This window comes from Malurus melanocephalus, unplaced genomic scaffold, assembly GCF_030028575.1.
Source record: "Malurus melanocephalus ecotype Western Australia unplaced genomic scaffold, MMel_1.1 scaffold_17, whole genome shotgun sequence".
Classification (NCBI taxonomy): domain Eukaryota; kingdom Metazoa; phylum Chordata; class Aves; order Passeriformes; family Maluridae; genus Malurus; species Malurus melanocephalus.
In genome coordinates, this window is record NW_026623249.1 from 4345821 (window position 1) to 4361991 (window position 16171).

The 16171-nt window shown below is 51.1% G+C and overlaps 1 protein-coding gene across 2 annotated transcripts; it reads left to right on the forward strand.

Annotated features, from left to right (window-relative positions):
- The first annotated feature begins 3895 nt into the window (after positions 1–3895).
- On the forward strand, positions 3896–15131 carry SEPTIN3 (septin 3). 2 transcript variants are annotated; one of them, XM_057389262.1, is made up of 10 exons: positions 3896–4141; positions 9375–9566; positions 9815–9943; positions 10640–10721; positions 11096–11233; positions 11590–11707; positions 12144–12239; positions 13051–13150; positions 13627–13678; positions 14891–15131. In XM_057389262.1, the coding sequence occupies exons 1-10, from the start codon at positions 4132–4134 to the stop codon at positions 15024–15026; spliced, it is 1053 nt and encodes a 350-aa protein (XP_057245245.1). In that variant the 5' UTR covers positions 3896–4131; the 3' UTR covers positions 15027–15131. The 2 variants fall into 2 exon arrangements, with proteins under 2 accessions (XP_057245245.1, XP_057245252.1); XM_057389269.1 differs by having other exon boundaries at positions 13054–13150.
- Positions 15132–16171: the final 1040 nt, after the last annotated feature.

Consider the following 16171-nt stretch of genomic DNA (forward strand, 5'->3'; position numbering starts at 1 on the left):
GCAATTCCATTACCATTCTTTTCCAAACCAAAACCAGGCACACTGGCAGGAGCTTTCTGGCTCTGTTTCAGACAGGGGACAAGTCAAGAGTCCTTTCATTCAGCCAAGTAACAGAGACCATGATGCAAGTATCCTAACTGGGGAGTCTCACTCARCAGGGAAATGCGGTAAATTAGGTTATTGCTGTGCTCAAAGTTATACTCACCCTGGCAAGCAAAGACTCAAAGAGCAAAGTCTGAAACAGATACGTTCTTGTGACTTGGGGCTGTGAAATGGACATGCCAAGGGGCTGGGCTGCATGGTCTGATGTGCTACCCTTGGCTGCATGGCTCACATCCCCTGCCCTCTGGCACATCACAGCCATATCTCCAAGCGCCAGCTTGGAAACCTGCTTCCTCACCTCGACTCCCTCATAGATGGGATTGCCCTGTAAATGAACACAGCTGAGCAGTGGGGTAGCATAAAAACCTCTCCACTGGAACTGAGGAGCTTGGAGCAACCAGGAAGAAGTTAAACCATCCCTGTGGGAAGGGGAAGCTGCACTCACAGGACGACCCTCTCCCCTCCTCTGTGTCCTCCTTTGCATGCTGTCATGCCTCCACATGTTTTGACTTCCACTCTGCCCATGGCTCAGTGCAGAAGTCAAGCAAAAGAAGACAGCAACCAGGTGAGGGCTGGATTAGAGAGAAACTAATTGTTCATCTCCTCTGGCTTACATTTCGTGCTGTTTAGGCCTGATACAATCAGAATTAAGCCAGGTATTTCCCATGGCTATGAAGGACTTTAYTGTCAGCAGTGTCAAAGGCTTCCCCAGTGAAATAGAAGTGTGTGACAAATTGCATGGCAGACACTTTATTTTGTTGTTGTTCCCCCTGGGAGCTGCCTCCCTTTAGCTGTGGGCAGGCAGCAAGGAGCAGTCTGCAGTGAGGTTTCCTTTGCAATAGGGTAGGTCTTCATCCACCTGGCTCCTGTGCCACTACACTGCCAGGCTATCTGAGAATAATTAAATCAAAGGCAAAACATGACTGAAAACTGAGATTGTTTCTCCTCTGTGGGATCTRTGTAGCCAGAGAGACCTCAGGGGAGAAAGAAATAGTCAGATACTGAATTAATTGCATAAAGAATCAGAGCAGATACTTAATGAAAGAAATACTACACAGTGTCAGATTTGTTTTTTTCAAGTTTTCTATTCGTTTGCCCTTAAGGAAGTCAAGAACTCACACTGTCCTGAGCTCTGCCTTCCTCCAGCATTTTCAATGGCTTGATGTGGGTCTTTGGATGGTGATTCCTCTTCCACTTCTTTCAACCCTGGTCACCTGAAAGCATGCAGTCATTGTCCCTGCCACACTGTGGGTGCTATGAGTGCCTGTCTCTCCTTCTCTTTGCTCCCACTTGCCCRCCAAACCATTCATATTCTCATCCCATCCCACCAGAACACCCTTCTGCTTTCCTCCTCATTTATTGCATTGCTCTTCAGTCTTTTATAGTGAGGAAGGTGTAGAGTGGTAAGCTGAATACATCTTGACCCTGAAAATGCCACAAAGCTGGCAAAATTAAGAAACAATCATTATAATGAAGGATCAAAAGAAAATCAGAATAAGGGAAAGAAGCATCAACTTGGATGAACCTCCAACAAGTGACCATTGAAATTGGACAGTGGGATATAAATTGTTGCACTGAAATATGCCATGGGTGGGGGGAATAAGAAAAGAAGGAAAACATTTCAACAATTCAATTTTTTTTTTTAAATCACATCCTTTGTCCTTGGGAACAGGTAGCACAGGCCTGACCTGGCAGGTCTGCACCCTGCCATGGGACCAGGGCAGGGGGTCATGTTGTGGAGCTGCCCATGCTGTGGGGCTGCTGGTGGCTGAGATCAGGAAGGTGTTGGGCAGGGGCAGCAGTGGCCATGGCACCCAGCGTGGGAGYGAGCCATGCAGGCCACAAGGGCCCCATTGTCCCAGCTGGAGGCGGGCTGGCTGGACAGGGCTGGAGGTGGGGGCTCAAGCATGACAGCAGCCCCAGGGAACTCTGCACCCCGAGACACCACAGCCCTGACAGCAGGCAAAGCCTGGGCCCCCCGGCCCAGCCTGGCACCCCCTGCCCTCGCACCTTTGCTTCCAGCCCGCTGCGGACCACCATGGAGGAGGACATCGCCCTTCATCGCAGCTGCCTGTCTGCCCCAGGCAGCCCCAGCCGCATCCCTGGCCCCCCACGGCGGCGGGACAGCCCCCTTGGTGTCCCTGGCTCCACCAAGCGGAGCTGCCTCTCGGTCACCCTGCGCCGGGCCGGGGCGGGAGGCGGGGGGSTCCCCTGGGAGTGGCTGCGGGGCCCGGCCCCTGTCACCCCAACCCCTCCTCGCCCCTGGCCCACAGCGGCTGAGGGGCCCCAGCGACACGGCAGCTCCGGCGGGGCTGAGGCCACCCCAGTGGCGAAGATGGGGATGTCCTGTGCCCCACCACGCTCCGGTGGGTCTCCGCTGATGGGACGGGATGGGCAGGGGGGAGGGAGGCACCAAGGCATCCTTTGGCAGTGSCATGGAGCCCAGCATGGGGCAAAACCCCCTTCAGGAGAGGTAGGGTGATGAGAGGGAGGATGGGGGCTTCCTCCCCTGGGAGTGATTTCCCCTTGACCCCCACCAGAATCAAGGGTGGGTAGCGAGCTGGTGGGAGGAGAGCCTGTGTGTTTACGAACCTGGTACCCAGCAGAGAAACAGGCAACCCAACCATGGTCATCATGTCAGGAGAAGTTGTGGSTGCTGGTATACCTGCCTGTCTGTCTGTCCATCTGTCTGGAGGAAGCCAGCCTGTCCACTGCTCAGCCCAGCCTGGGTAACTGCTGACAATTATTTCTAAGTGTTCCCATAATCTGCAGTGGGCACAGTTTTCTTTTTGTCCCAGAACAATGCAAAAAGAGGCACCCCAAACCCTTGCTAAGTCTGCCAGGCATCCCACAGCCTGGCCCCCACCCAGGGGCCTGTCTCATGGTGGAGGGACACAWGGTGCTCCTGTCATCCCACTGACTGGAGGGTCAGAGCATTCCCAAATGTTGGTGCCCCAGAACAGCATGACAGGGACACCRTGCCTGTTGGGGCCAGGGCTCACAAATGTAAGAGAAGTAAATGAGAAGCAGGGAAAGGGCATCCCCATCCAAAGATGCAAGCAGCCAGAAGCATCCACACGGCTCTCCAGGCACGGGCACCTCCACAAGGCACGTGGAGGTACCCGCCAGGGCACATGAGGGTGTRAGCTGTGTACCCCAACATGGCCCAAGTGGGAGGATCTCTCCCTGCTCACCACACGCATGCACACAAATGCACATATATGTACACATGTTTGTACACACACACATACACACACACACACACTCAGAGGGGATGGTGCTGGCTCTGCCTCTGCGCCTTGGGCTGACAGCCAGGAATCACCCTGCTGAAGGAGAAAAGGTTTCTCACACTTCCACAGGCAAAGCTGAAGGGCAAATCGCTTTTGATRAAGCAAATCATTCCAAATTTCCTCCCTCTGGGAAAGCAGAAGGAATTCTTGCAATACCCTGATCCCAAAAAAATGCTTGGGGGCAAAGAGCGCCCTTTCTTAGCCCTGCCGGAACTAAGCTGGGAAGGGTTAAATATGCCCCTCCCTAAAAGAGCAGAGATGCTGAAAACACAGGGGAATTGGGAGGGGAAAAGGACAAGAAAAGGCCTGTGGGGTGTGGGTGTGCAATGGGAGCCCCTCCAGGACATGTGGGGCCCCATCGGCAGTGGCCCCTCCAACCCCGAAGCCAWACCCCCCCCTCCGCCCCCACGGCAGAAAGGCTGGCGGGGGCCTGGGATGGAGTCGGGGGCCTGGGATGGAGCCGGGGGAGGGTGCGCGGGGGGAGATTTTGCGGAGAGGTTTAATATTCAGGTCACATGACGATGGCAGCAGGAGCAGCACCAGCATCCCCGCTCTACTGAAATAGCCACTGGAGAAGGAAGGGAAGGAGAGAGGGGGGAGAAGAGGACACAGGGAAGAAAGACAAAGGTAAAATCAAGTGGAGCCTTGTAGCCCACCGTGCTGCTTCATCAGCATCAGGCTAGAAAAGTGGGGGGAGACCCACCCCCCTAGGAGAGGATTCAGAGACAAAGGAAGCTTCATGTTCAAAGGTAGGATGCTCCGGGCTCGACAGGGCTGGGCAACGCCAGAGGGACACCGCTGGGGCTTTTTGCGCAGGCATCCTCTGCCGTGCCCCCACGCTGCCCAGCTCCGGGCATGGGGGAGGGACAACCCCAGAGGGCAGTGGGGGAAATCGGTCTTGGCTTTGTCTTTTCTCTGTTTATTTCCTTTCGGTGGCAGCAGTCTTGTATGAAGGAGAAGGAGCAGGGCTGGTTGTGGTGCTGATGGAGAATGGTGCCAGGTGCTGCTCTAAAAGAAAGGGATAATCCTAGCTGGCCCATGGCTGGGGCGTGCCCACAAACTCCTGGGCACCTGGCTTGTCCCTTGCCAATGACAAGCAGCGGGATGTCCTGTGCTGATCCCTGGGCATCTGCTGATCCCTGGGTATCTGCACAGCAGGCACGCAGGCAGGGGTGCAGGCAGCTGTGGTGGTGTGGGTACCCCGGTCCAGGGGTGCTCAGCATCCTCTCACCAGGCAGGGGTGCAGGCAGCTGTGGTGGTGTGGGTACCCCGGTCCAGGGGTGCTCAGCATCCTCTCACCTTGTGATACAGCTGTGCCATCCAGGTGATGAGCTGGGACATGGGACAAGGGTTGCATGGCTGGAGAGCAGCACCAAGGGCATGGCTGGGGCTGTGGTGGCCGGGCTGGGGATGTGCCCACCTCCTTCACCTCCAGCTTCTGCATCTCTAGAGAGGCTTCAGCACATGCTGCCCTAGATTTCACTGCAGCCGGGCTCATGCCCAAACGGTTTGCAGAGTGCTGAGGGGAAGAAAGGTCGTTGCTGGGAAGGCTGCAGCAGCCCAGAGGATTGCGATGATCTTTAAGCCAGGCAAAAAGATCTGGTAAGAACAATGGCTCTGTTCTGTACCCTGARGTCAGGCAGTGCATCTGACAGGGCTCAGCCATTGCCTTGCACAGCTGAAAGAAATGCCCTGGGGTCATCATGGGCACTGAGGAGGGAAAGGTGTTTTTTCAGTGGAGAGATGCTCAGTTCAGCACCTCTGCAGATCTGAAGCAAGGAGCAGGTCCTGATGCCTGCGAGCTCCAGGGAAGCTGTACTACTGAAGCAGCTGCTTGCTTTCTTTGTGAGGAACCTGGCATCACCCTTTGAGGGCCTGCTTCTGCCAGCCACCTTCAGGCTTTGAACCTGTCCCTCCTTACTGTTCCATGTGTACAGGGAGTGGAACTGTGGGTCCAGGGCCACACGGTTGGAAGGGGCTGGGGTGAGATGCGTGTGAGGATCACTGCCTCCAGCTGCAGAGGGACAACCTTGTGCTACATAGGAGGAGAGCTGCAGCGAGGCCATCCATGTGTTATGTGGGGGTTAAAAAGCTTTTCCTTGCTGGAAGCTGGGTTGTGGTGTGTGTGTTTGCAGCCTTCCCTCCCTCTTGCCACTCAGACAAAGGATGGGAAGGCAGAGGGAGGGGATGTGACTGTATCTGGGTTATGGGGACATAGTAGATGTTAGTCCCCACTACCTGAGCCCCTAATGGACCTGCAGGGCCACCTCTGTCCCCAGACTGTGCAAATGTCAGAGCATGAACGGTGAGCTGCATTAGTGGTGTCTGCTGCTGGCTACATGCTGACCTTCCAGGAAGAGGTTTTGGGGTGGATCAGTGGGTGACAGAAGCTAGTGGGATCATGGAGACTTCTYTGGGCACCCATTGCACTTCTGGTTCTGCCTTCCCTGACCCAAAAGCTGCACATTTCGTTGGTCCAGGGTCACATGGAGCATCTCCTGTGAGCCAGATTGTACTCCTCCACAGTCCAGCCCAGCCCAGGGATCCTACTSGATCTGGGCAGCAGGGTGGGATCACCAGCTATGTATCTCAAATATATACGTATACCTGCAGGGGTATCACCAGCTATGGCCCTCAAATGAGCTTCACATGGCACACAGAACAAAGCAGCAGGGAAAAGGGGAGCCTTGCAAAGAGCGGATGTAARTGGTTAACCTTGGCTACCCCTCTGTTCATTATCAGCTGTACTGGCTGTAGTGCCCTCTCATGCATTCATTACAGGGGACAGCTGCAAGGACTATGGGATGTGCCCAGGACACATAATGACACCCCTTCACCAGCCACTCAGCGTGCTCAGGAGGCTTCCTAGCAGCATTAGCTTTACTGCATATAAAGSAGAGCCACTCCCAGGAGAGCAGGCAAGCATGTTTCATGTTTCAGGGTGCCTCTTATGCCTCTGGTCCTGGTTTTGCACCCCCTTACCTCCCCAGCAGGCTGTTCCTCAGCTGGCTCCTTGAATTAATCTGTGGGAATCAAAAGGTAAAAAATCATGTGCAGAAASATGAGCCCCTGGGAAATTTCTGCAAAATGGGGGCTTCCCTGACTGAGGCTATATGGGAAGGAACCCCACAGAGGGAGGAAGGCAAGTGACCTAGAGGGGAAAGGAAGGTGGCTTACCCTTCACCTTGAATATCCTGATGTAAAATCCAGGAAAGAAATTTAAGGAGACTTCTGAAGATCTTTTCTCCTCGTCTCAGGGATCCTATAGCTGATTTCTATAGCTGATTTCTATAGCTGTCCAAGAACCTGAATCTGAAATATCTGCCCTAGTCACTGCAAGCTCCTGGCTCCAGCAGCAAAGCCTGCAAAGGAATGATCATGTATTTTGATGTCCACAGCAGTTAGCAACATCTGCTAGCTCTGGGCAAAGCTTTCCTTGGTGAAACTGAGGGATGGGTTATGAATCTCTTAGTGAGCCTTGAGGCTGACAGCAAATTTCTTCCTTCCTACTCCCTGTTCCCTTGCAAGAACAAGGGTTGAAGAAAGAAAGTAGAGGGCAACAGATTCCCTGAGGACAAGCTACCACCCAGGCAGCAAAAGGGTCACAGTCCTGCATGCATCCCATGCAATTGCTCAACTGGGCTTTTTTCCTGTTTCCTTCCACCTTTGGGGTTTATTTGCCCCTATTTACTGCAGTAGCTAAGTGCCTTGCTGGGGTCACAGCCCCCTGTSCCTCATCCCTTCATGATTCTGTGTCTCTCTCTCCTCCCACTCTTTGGGCTCAGTAGCATCCCAGCAGGGCTGTGTGGGGTGCATACTGGAGGATGCAGCAGAAGCATGAGGGACACTGCACAGCTACAGGATGCAGRTGGTGTGCACAGCCTGGGAGAGGACGAGTGAAGGGCAAGGTGCAGAAGAACTGGCTGGCCTGGCCCCCTGTGCTGTATCAGAAAAATGGCTGGCACCCGCTTTGATAAAGCTGAGAAAAGACAACAGGAGCCTCAGGGCATACTTCATCAGCAAGACGGGCACAGACTGGTTGTGATGGGTGTAAGAGAGGATTGCAGCTGAGAAGCRCTCAGCTGGGCAGGCTGCCTCCTCCAGCAGCTGCCCGGCAGCGTGAGGTGCTCCRAATTGCCAGTCTGGCTCAAACCAACAGTCCATCTTGTGCTCTGGGCCCTCCGGGGTGGTGCTCACTGCTTCAGGAGAGGCTGATGATAGCACAGGGTACCCTCACTCGATGAGGAAGAGCAGGAGGGGGGCCATCCTCCCACTGACCCTTCCTGTGTGGGCAAGGTGGAACAAAGGTGGTACAAAAGCCRACAGATGTCACCCACAGTGCTGTGCATGACTGGCTGTGCTACCATCCTCTCATGCAGAGGAAAGATCCTTCTCCCAGTTTCATATARAAGACTTTCCAAGCAGTAAAAAGGAGCTGAGTGGAGTCACCCTTCTCCTGCCAAGGGTGGATCTTCCACAAGGTYTTTCCTTAGCTCATATTAGTGGCATATTACAGCTTTTATAAAATGTAAAATCTTCACCGTGTAGAGCAGTCCTTGTGCCAGCACTGGAGCTTTGATGTGGGAGCGCCAGGCAGGGTCCCCAGCCAGCCATGGAGCTTGCTGCAGCCTAACCCTGTCCTTGAACAAAGTCTCTGACCTCTTCCCAGCCTGTCTCTGCCTCRCCTGACTAAGCTGCCACAGGGACCCCAGATTGGTGGCATCCGTGTCTGCAGCCCAGTGACTTCTGAGTAATTTTCCTTGTGAAGAGGGGTATGTGTCACCCACCAAATGGCAGTTGTCTGCCTCGCTGCTCATGTCTTTTTCTGCTGCCAGTGGATTCTGATAAGAGGAGAAAAAAACTCTGCCAAAATGATGGAAAGGGATAATTTAGTGTGAGATACTTGAACTGAAGTGCCATCCAAAACAAATGAAGTACTTACCAAGCAAAAACACATTCTGTCTCTGTCCTGGAAAAACAACCYTCTAATGAGACAAAGCATGGGGGAGTGAAGTAATTAGAGTGGGAGAAACTCTAGTTTGCAGCTGGCTTGTATATGAAAGGTATTTGGTTCCTATCCCCTTCATCTTCCTTTCTAGATTCATCCCTCACGCCTCCCTTCCYCACCAATTAGAGCTTTTCTTCCATGCCCTGTCCTCTCCTAACCTCAGCTTCCTCCCAGCGGGTGGGAACTGCTCACTAATGAGACAGAGATAAATGGGTGAGGCCAAGCAATGTGTGCCATCACCCAAGAAGGGGCAGGGAGGCTGGAAAGCCCTCAGGCCTTTCTTTTTCTGGGTTGTTTTACATGGAAGAAATGAGAAGGGAAAGATGCAGATRATTAGTTTCTTGATCATGCTGATTCGTTTCTTGAGTATGACAAAAATCATTGTCTATGGTGGGAGGCAAGCACAGAAATCATGGCCATGCTTTCACTTCCACCACTGTCTTCTGAGTAACTCAGCCTGTGCAGCACAGCCAGTAATGCAGCCACCCCTGACAAGGGCCAATCTTGCAAGTCCTCATGGTACATCCYAAATGCTGTTTCAATGCCAGGACTTGACAAACGATAATGTTTTAAAGTCTGTTTTATGGTAAACTTGGAGGGGCAAAACACTGGTGGTCCTGTTAAGAACTAGGAGACAAAAAAAAGCAGACACACATGGAGTTTTGGGCACCCAGTTATTAGCCCAGCCAGCCCACTGCCCCTGCTCCTGCTGTTTGGAGATAGCCATCAATATGTTGCATTCTCAGTGAACCCCACTTCGCCTCCTTGTCTGGAGTGGTATATAGAAGAGTGTGCTGGAAACTCAGGTAGATGTTCCTCCATGGTGAGCCTTACTGCTAAAATCTTGACATTCARTTATCATCAATAACCCTTGAAATGGCCACTAAAAGCTGCCCTCAGCSCCTGTGGTCAGGTCAGCAGGAAGGTTATTGTTACACCTCAATGATGATTTTTCAATCTTTGCCCCCATGCAGGAYCAGTGGAGAGCAAAAAGGAGGCAGCCATGTCTGAGCTGGTCCCAGAGCCGCGACAAAAGCCAGTCGTGCCAATGAAACCCACAGGCATCAACGCCAGCTTGCTGGGCTACATCGGTATTGACACCATCATCGAGCAGATGCGCAAGAAAACCATGAAGACGGGTTTCGACTTCAACATCATGGTTGTAGGTAGGCAGGGGCCAGCTGAGAAACTGGGAATCGTGGCAGGGACTGTCCCCTGAGGCCAAGAGGGGGGACCAAGCYCTATGGGGAGGGCATGAGGGAGCAGACAGCACCTGCTCTGAGGGAAGAAAGACTGCACAAGGCAAGGGAGACACCTACAGCCCCTTCCCCTGCCAGCCTGGCTCTGTTGCCTGGGCCCGCTGCCATCAGCAGGCTGTGGCAAATGTCACACGCTTCCTCTCTGCAATCCTCAGGTCAGAGCGGACTGGGAAAGTCAACTTTGGTAAACACCCTCTTCAAATCCCAGGTGAGCCGCAAATCTTCAGGCTGGAACCGGGAGGAGAAGATCCCCAAGACAGTGGAGATCAAAGCCATTGGGCATGGTAAGAGCTGGGCTGCTGGGGTGGAAGCAATTCTGATGYTTCAGCGCAGTCTTGCAGAAGATCCCAGCGGTCTACACAAATAGTTCTTCAGTATTAGGCATCCCTTTCTCCATGGGAAGCTGAAAGACAGTTTTAGCTGAGCCATACAAGGCTTTTCTTAAACAGCAGTGCCACTGGTATCACAGCCAAAAGAGAGGGGTAGGAAAACGGTTATTTCATCAGCTAAATCATTAGTCTCCATTTGTAGATACAACCTTGCTTTCAGTCATTTTCACCTGCAGTTCAATTTAATAATCTATGCAAGTTGCAAGTACTGCTCCTCATGGCAAAGCAWCAGCACAACTCCTACAGTGGTGCAGGGTAATGAGCATCATCTCAGATTCAGGATGGTGCATTAGAGTGGGGGAGAAGTTGTRCTAAGGTAGGTACTACCTTCAGGCCACAGACTGAGCACAAATCCATTTTCCTGTGGCAGAGTGGTGTAAGGTGGCTTTCATGTAGATGTTACCAAAATTTGGGGTCAGACATGCAAATGAGGGTCATAACTGTTGAGGCATGACCCAGCCTGGTCTGGTCATGCTTGCTGGGCAGGGATGAGGGCAGAACTCTCTTGTTCCCTTGTGGGACACAGAGACGTGTTTCATGACAGAGCARTTCCCCAGTGAGGAGTATGATCGTTTGCAATTTCTCCCCCAGTCATTGAGGAAGGTGGTGTCAAAATGAAGCTGACAGTGATTGACACACCAGGATTTGGAGACCAGATCAACAATGAGAACTGGTGAGTTTTACAAGGTCAAGGCCTTGTGCCCCAAAAAGGGCTGGATTTAAGAYAGTATATGAGTGACTCTCATCTGCTTGGCCCTTGAATGCATCTGGGATCCTATTGCCCTCAGGGGGCTAGTAATGGGGCTGTGGGATTGTGGAACCATGGGTCTATGTGTGTGATTGGGGATATGCATGTATTACATGGTGAGCGCTTATTTTTGTGCTCAGTTATAAAAACTCTTAAACATGTCTGCTGATGGCGAGATGCTTGAAGCAAATTTCTTTCTATGCCTGAGACTGTTTCACCACTGTCAGAGCTGGGAACACTAGGCAGGAACACAAGGAGATTTGTACCTGTCTATTGATCTCTCTCTCCCACTTTAACAGCTGGGAGCCTATTGAAAAATACATCAATGAGCAATATGAAAAATTTTTGAAAGAGGAGGTGAATATTGCAAGGAAGAAACGAATTCCAGACACACGTGTGCACTGCTGCCTCTACTTCATCTCCCCTACAGGCCACTCGTATGTACACAGGCCCTCGCCCTTCCTCCAGCCCTTGATTCTTCTGTGCCAGATATATACACTACACTGCTGAATCTCAGATGTGGCTCCAGGGATCCTGCCAGCAGGGCTGGCCACTGTTTAGCTTAACTTTGGGTGCTGTGGGGCTTGAAAGGGTCTAGGATTACAAGAGCGGGAGAAATGCCACTGTGTTTTTTGGGAGAGGGCAGGACGGATGGGAAGGAGGAGAAGAAAGCATGGTGGCAGCAGGGCAGGATATRTACTAGGGAGGGTGCCCTGATGCTGGGACAGTCTAGGATGAAAGGTGAGGAGGGTAAAAAGTGATCCCTTCCATCTTGTTCCTTCTTGGGCTGCAGCTTGCGGCCTTTGGACCTGGAGTTCATGAAACATCTCAGCAAGGTAGTGAACATCATCCCAGTTATTGCTAAGGCTGACACCATGACCTTGGAGGAGAAGACTGAATTCAAACAAAGAGTGAGTATCTCCTCTTCTGCATGGGATCTTTCCCTGCCCTGGCTTGGAGGTGGGAGGAATGAGTGATATCCTTGGGATTGCAGTRCAGTCCCCAGGGCATGCACAGAGTCCAGTGCTGGGTTGGTGGGTAAGTCCAAAGATGCAGCTGTTTATATCTCTGAGGGCATCTTTTAGAGAAGGAAGAAATGTGTGTATCCCTGTGACATCTTGTGATATGTTCTGTCATGGGGACTGGAGAGCCAGACAAGTAACGGAGGCTGGGAAGAAAGACTCCTCATTGCTGCCCTGTGTCCTCACTTTACTGTGCACGTCCTTGGGACARTCCCTCCAGCTTCTGCCCACTGGAAGGATATCCCAGATGTGTTTGCCTGGCCTTGCCAACTGCCTTYCCTTCAGGTTTGTGCTGCTTTGTGTTCCAAAATGTCTCTCTGCTTAGGTGCGCAAGGAACTAGAAGTAAATGGGATCGAGTTTTATCCCCAGAAAGAATTTGATGAGGACTTGGAGGATAAAACAGAGAACGACAAAATCAGGGTAGGAAACATTTTATTGTGGGAGGGGAAGGGGAGATGAGGAGAACACCACATTTTGTTCTGCACTTCAGCATCATTGCTCTCACACATAAGAAATAAACTGCTTTTTAATCTCCATTCTTGTGGTGATTGCAGTCTCTTTCCAGGCCCAAGGATATCTATTAAGCAGAGTAAACCTATGAACAACTGCACAACCCTATGGATAGCAGAGTTTCCTGCACTCTGTGCTCTGGAAACAGATAGTTGCTCCCTGTGCTTAGAGGTAGCTGTGTCACCAACAGCCTCACCTACTGTCCTACTTCCCAGGAAAGCTGCACCCCTACTCCACTTCTGCCTTTCCTCAGTACAATGTCAGCCACTAAACTTGTTGAATGTTCACAAGTGTTATGGGGGAGAATTATTTGAGTCATCTCTATTGTGAAGAACTACAAATCTRATGAGAAGTACTCACCTCAAACTATCCATATGAGTAACTCTGAGCTGACAGACCCTCGGGTGCCTGTTGATTATGGTAAGGTACTTCTTCTCTAGTCATCCCCCTCTTCAGAAATGCTGAGGTTCTGCCCCAGCTCCACAGCCCTTGGCACTGCTGCAAGCTACCCGCTAAGCTTGTTGGGGTGCAAGGACACCTAGAAAGCAAGGGTCCAAAATGCTAGGGATAGCACTGACAGATGAAGAGGACAGCCAGTGAAGTTTTGCTCTTGGAGAAGCCCTTGTGTTTATTGAGCTGAGAGGTGGAAAGGTGGATGGGAAGAGTGATGTGCTGCTCTCTGGAATGGGTTCAATGGATCTTTCCACATGTTTCTCCCCAGCAGGAAAGCATGCCCTTTGCAGTAGTGGGCAGTGACAAGGAGTACCAAGTGAATGGCAAAAGAGTCCTGGGCAGGAAAACACCTTGGGGGATCATTGAAGGTAAAAAACCCTCTTGCTTATGGAGCTGAAAGTATGCCTGCAAATCACAGTAATAGACAAGGGTCCAGATAACATGTCCCATGACTACCTTCCCATCCCATTTGTGACAAACTGTTTGAAACCAAGCAAAAAGAGAATTCTCAAATAGCTGTGCCAGGAGGAAACTGTCATGGTCAATATGGTGCCATGATCACCACCTGGCAGAAGCTGGAGCCACTCTAAACACCATGGAGTGTGAAGCTAGGCTCCTGAGGTTGCCTTGGTTTTCAAATGAAAATTCATGTGTAACTGCTCAGCACTTCTTAGTGTGTCTTCTCAATGCCTGACAGTGTGTCRTTCAGACAACTGTCTTTCTGAAATATGCAAGCTCTACCCACTTGGAATCTGTCCCCGTTGGCAGTGACTTTCCCGTGCTCTGTAACCACAAAGAGGCTGTTGAAAAAAGCAAATGTAACAATTGYTCGCTTTCTTTTCAGTGGAAAACCTCAATCACTGTGAATTTGCCCTACTTCGAGATTTTGTCATMAGGTAAGGTCATGGTCATGCACCAGTTTGCTCTTGATGAGGTGGGAGTCTTCCTGAGATCCCCTCAGAATGATGTGGGTTTAATATTTCCTATTAGAAGGAAAATAAAGTAACTTTCAGGCAGGGAAAGCTTATGTGGTGTGGGGCTGGACTGAGTTAAGGAGTAGGTACTCTAGTGCCTCTCTAAATGCTATGACCATTATATMAAGTAGGTGCTAGTTTTCATGTATGACATGGATGCCTGAAGAAAAGCAGGATACTACCGTAATGTTGCAAAAACTGCCATTAAGGGAGTTTAAAAAAAATCCCATTAAGGTTGCAAAAACTTCTATTTGCTCCTGACCACAGGTCAGTGATAAAGTGGTCACTACCACATCCTGGATCATGTGTCCTTCCAAGTTGAAGGATATGCTGGAACATAAAAGCTGGAAGTGAAAAGTTCTATATTTCATTAGATTTCATTGTCTTGTCTTATTTCTACTCTGCTTCATTAAGCTGCCTCAGCACAAATTCTGAAAAAGAGGTGTAGATCCAGGATCACCTCTGTTCTCTATAAAACAACACAAAAACCAAGAAAATAACAGAAAAGCAGTTCAAAGCCAGAGCCCTGTGGCTCATTTCTCTTGTGGATGTGGTGTGATTGAGACATCACCCTACTTCCCTCTTTTTGTTCTGTAATACTTTCTACAGCAGAGGTGCTTTGCAAAATCTTTCAGTAAAAACATCCTGCCCAAATGATCTTCACAAAGCTTATAGCAATCCAAGCCCACGGGGTTTCTGTGGAGATTAGGGATGATGCTCACAGCAGTGTTCTGCAGTCTATGGTCTGCAGTGAATCTGACACACCCTCTTGACACTTTCTTGTCTCACCGCTGCTTCAAATAAGTCCCTGTCTGCTCTGACACCAGGATGGCATGTGGCTGTGCTGGTGGCACAGATGTTAGAGGGGCAGGGCACTGGCAAGCACAGACAGGAATTTCAGCCCAAATCCTGCATACTGCCTGTTTATTTTCAAATGCTGATGTCCCCGCTCTCAGTTGCATATAATGGCACCTATGCCATCCATGCAGAAAGAGGGATACAATAATTAGCTAGACTGACAAAAAAAAGTCTTCCATTTATTTCAGGGAACAAAATTATCATCAGAAGAGTAATACTGACTGTGCTGATACTGGCTATCATATCCTCTTTCCCACCCCACTTTGTCCCCTACAGGACCCACCTTCAGGACCTAAAGGAAGTGACCCACAACATCCACTATGAGACCTACAGGGCCAAACGGCTGAATGACAATGGAGGGCTGCCCCCCATGACTGTCGAGACAGAGGAAAACCATGAAAGCAACCTGTGAAAGATCCTCCCCCTCCACGGTCACCTGGTGACTCTGGATAGACAACCCACCCCTGCTACCCTTGACTCTGCCATGGGCCTGTCTCTGAAGCATGTGGCACATCCTCCGTGGGAGTGAAAGGATGCAAGTGTGAGTGTGTGCGGGTGTGCATGTGCCTCCCTGTGTGCCGGAGAGGGACAAGGGCATCTCCCCCATCCTTCTCAGAGTGTCCCCATTCTCGGTTTGTTTTTTGCACAGTGGACTGTCCGTCACCTTCCTTTCTCTCGTTTCTGTGTCTCAGCTGTGTATCTTGCCTGGGGGAAATAGTGTTGGGGGGGAAGGATTTCTAGGGGCATGGATTTTGGAGGGGGAAGGATTTCTAGGGGCATGGATTTTGGAGGGGGGAGGTGTGGGGCATGCTTTGGTCCTGTTTTTATCATTTGGAGACATGGCAAGGAGACACTCCAGAAGAGATGGTGGAGTCGATGTATGCATGCTTCAAGAGATGTCAGCAGAGATTTCTCTTGGATCATCCATAGGTGTAAAGGCAGCTGGTTGGTCTGAGGGCGTGGTGGCCTGGCATTTTATCCCCTTTTCTTGCTGTGGCTTCCCAAGGGGAATGGCAGCTTGGAATGGGATAGATGAAAGAAGACTGACACGTTTTGTGGTTCAGAGCAAGTGACTGGTGGGAGAAGACAGAATTGGTTCTTGGGCTGTAGCATCTGTTTGAGAAGCATCAAAGTACTTGGGGAAGAYAGATATATTTTCCAAAAGAACCGAAATCCAAGGGAAATGAAAGTGTTCCTGCTGCAGTGAGTGCATTTGCCCTGCCCAGCACTAAGGTCAAAAGCCATGCTTGTTTCACAGGCCTTTGACTCTGTGCAGAGCAGACCAAGCTGTCCTGGGGTCACCCCATCCCACWGCTGCAATCCCCCATTGCAGTGGTCTCTCTCCTGCACTGAGAAGGTCCTGCCAAACCTTCCCCCCACAGCATGGCCCCTCTGCTGTGGGAGCACAGAAAAGACATTGCCACAGGGGGTCCCTGMTGGGACCTCCCCCAGGGACAGCTCCACTTGGACTAGGGCCTTGAGGATCATGGAGGAGTGCAAAGAGCTGTGTATTGAGAAGGACTGGGCCAGGGTGTCTCCCCTGATGGTGGGGGCACA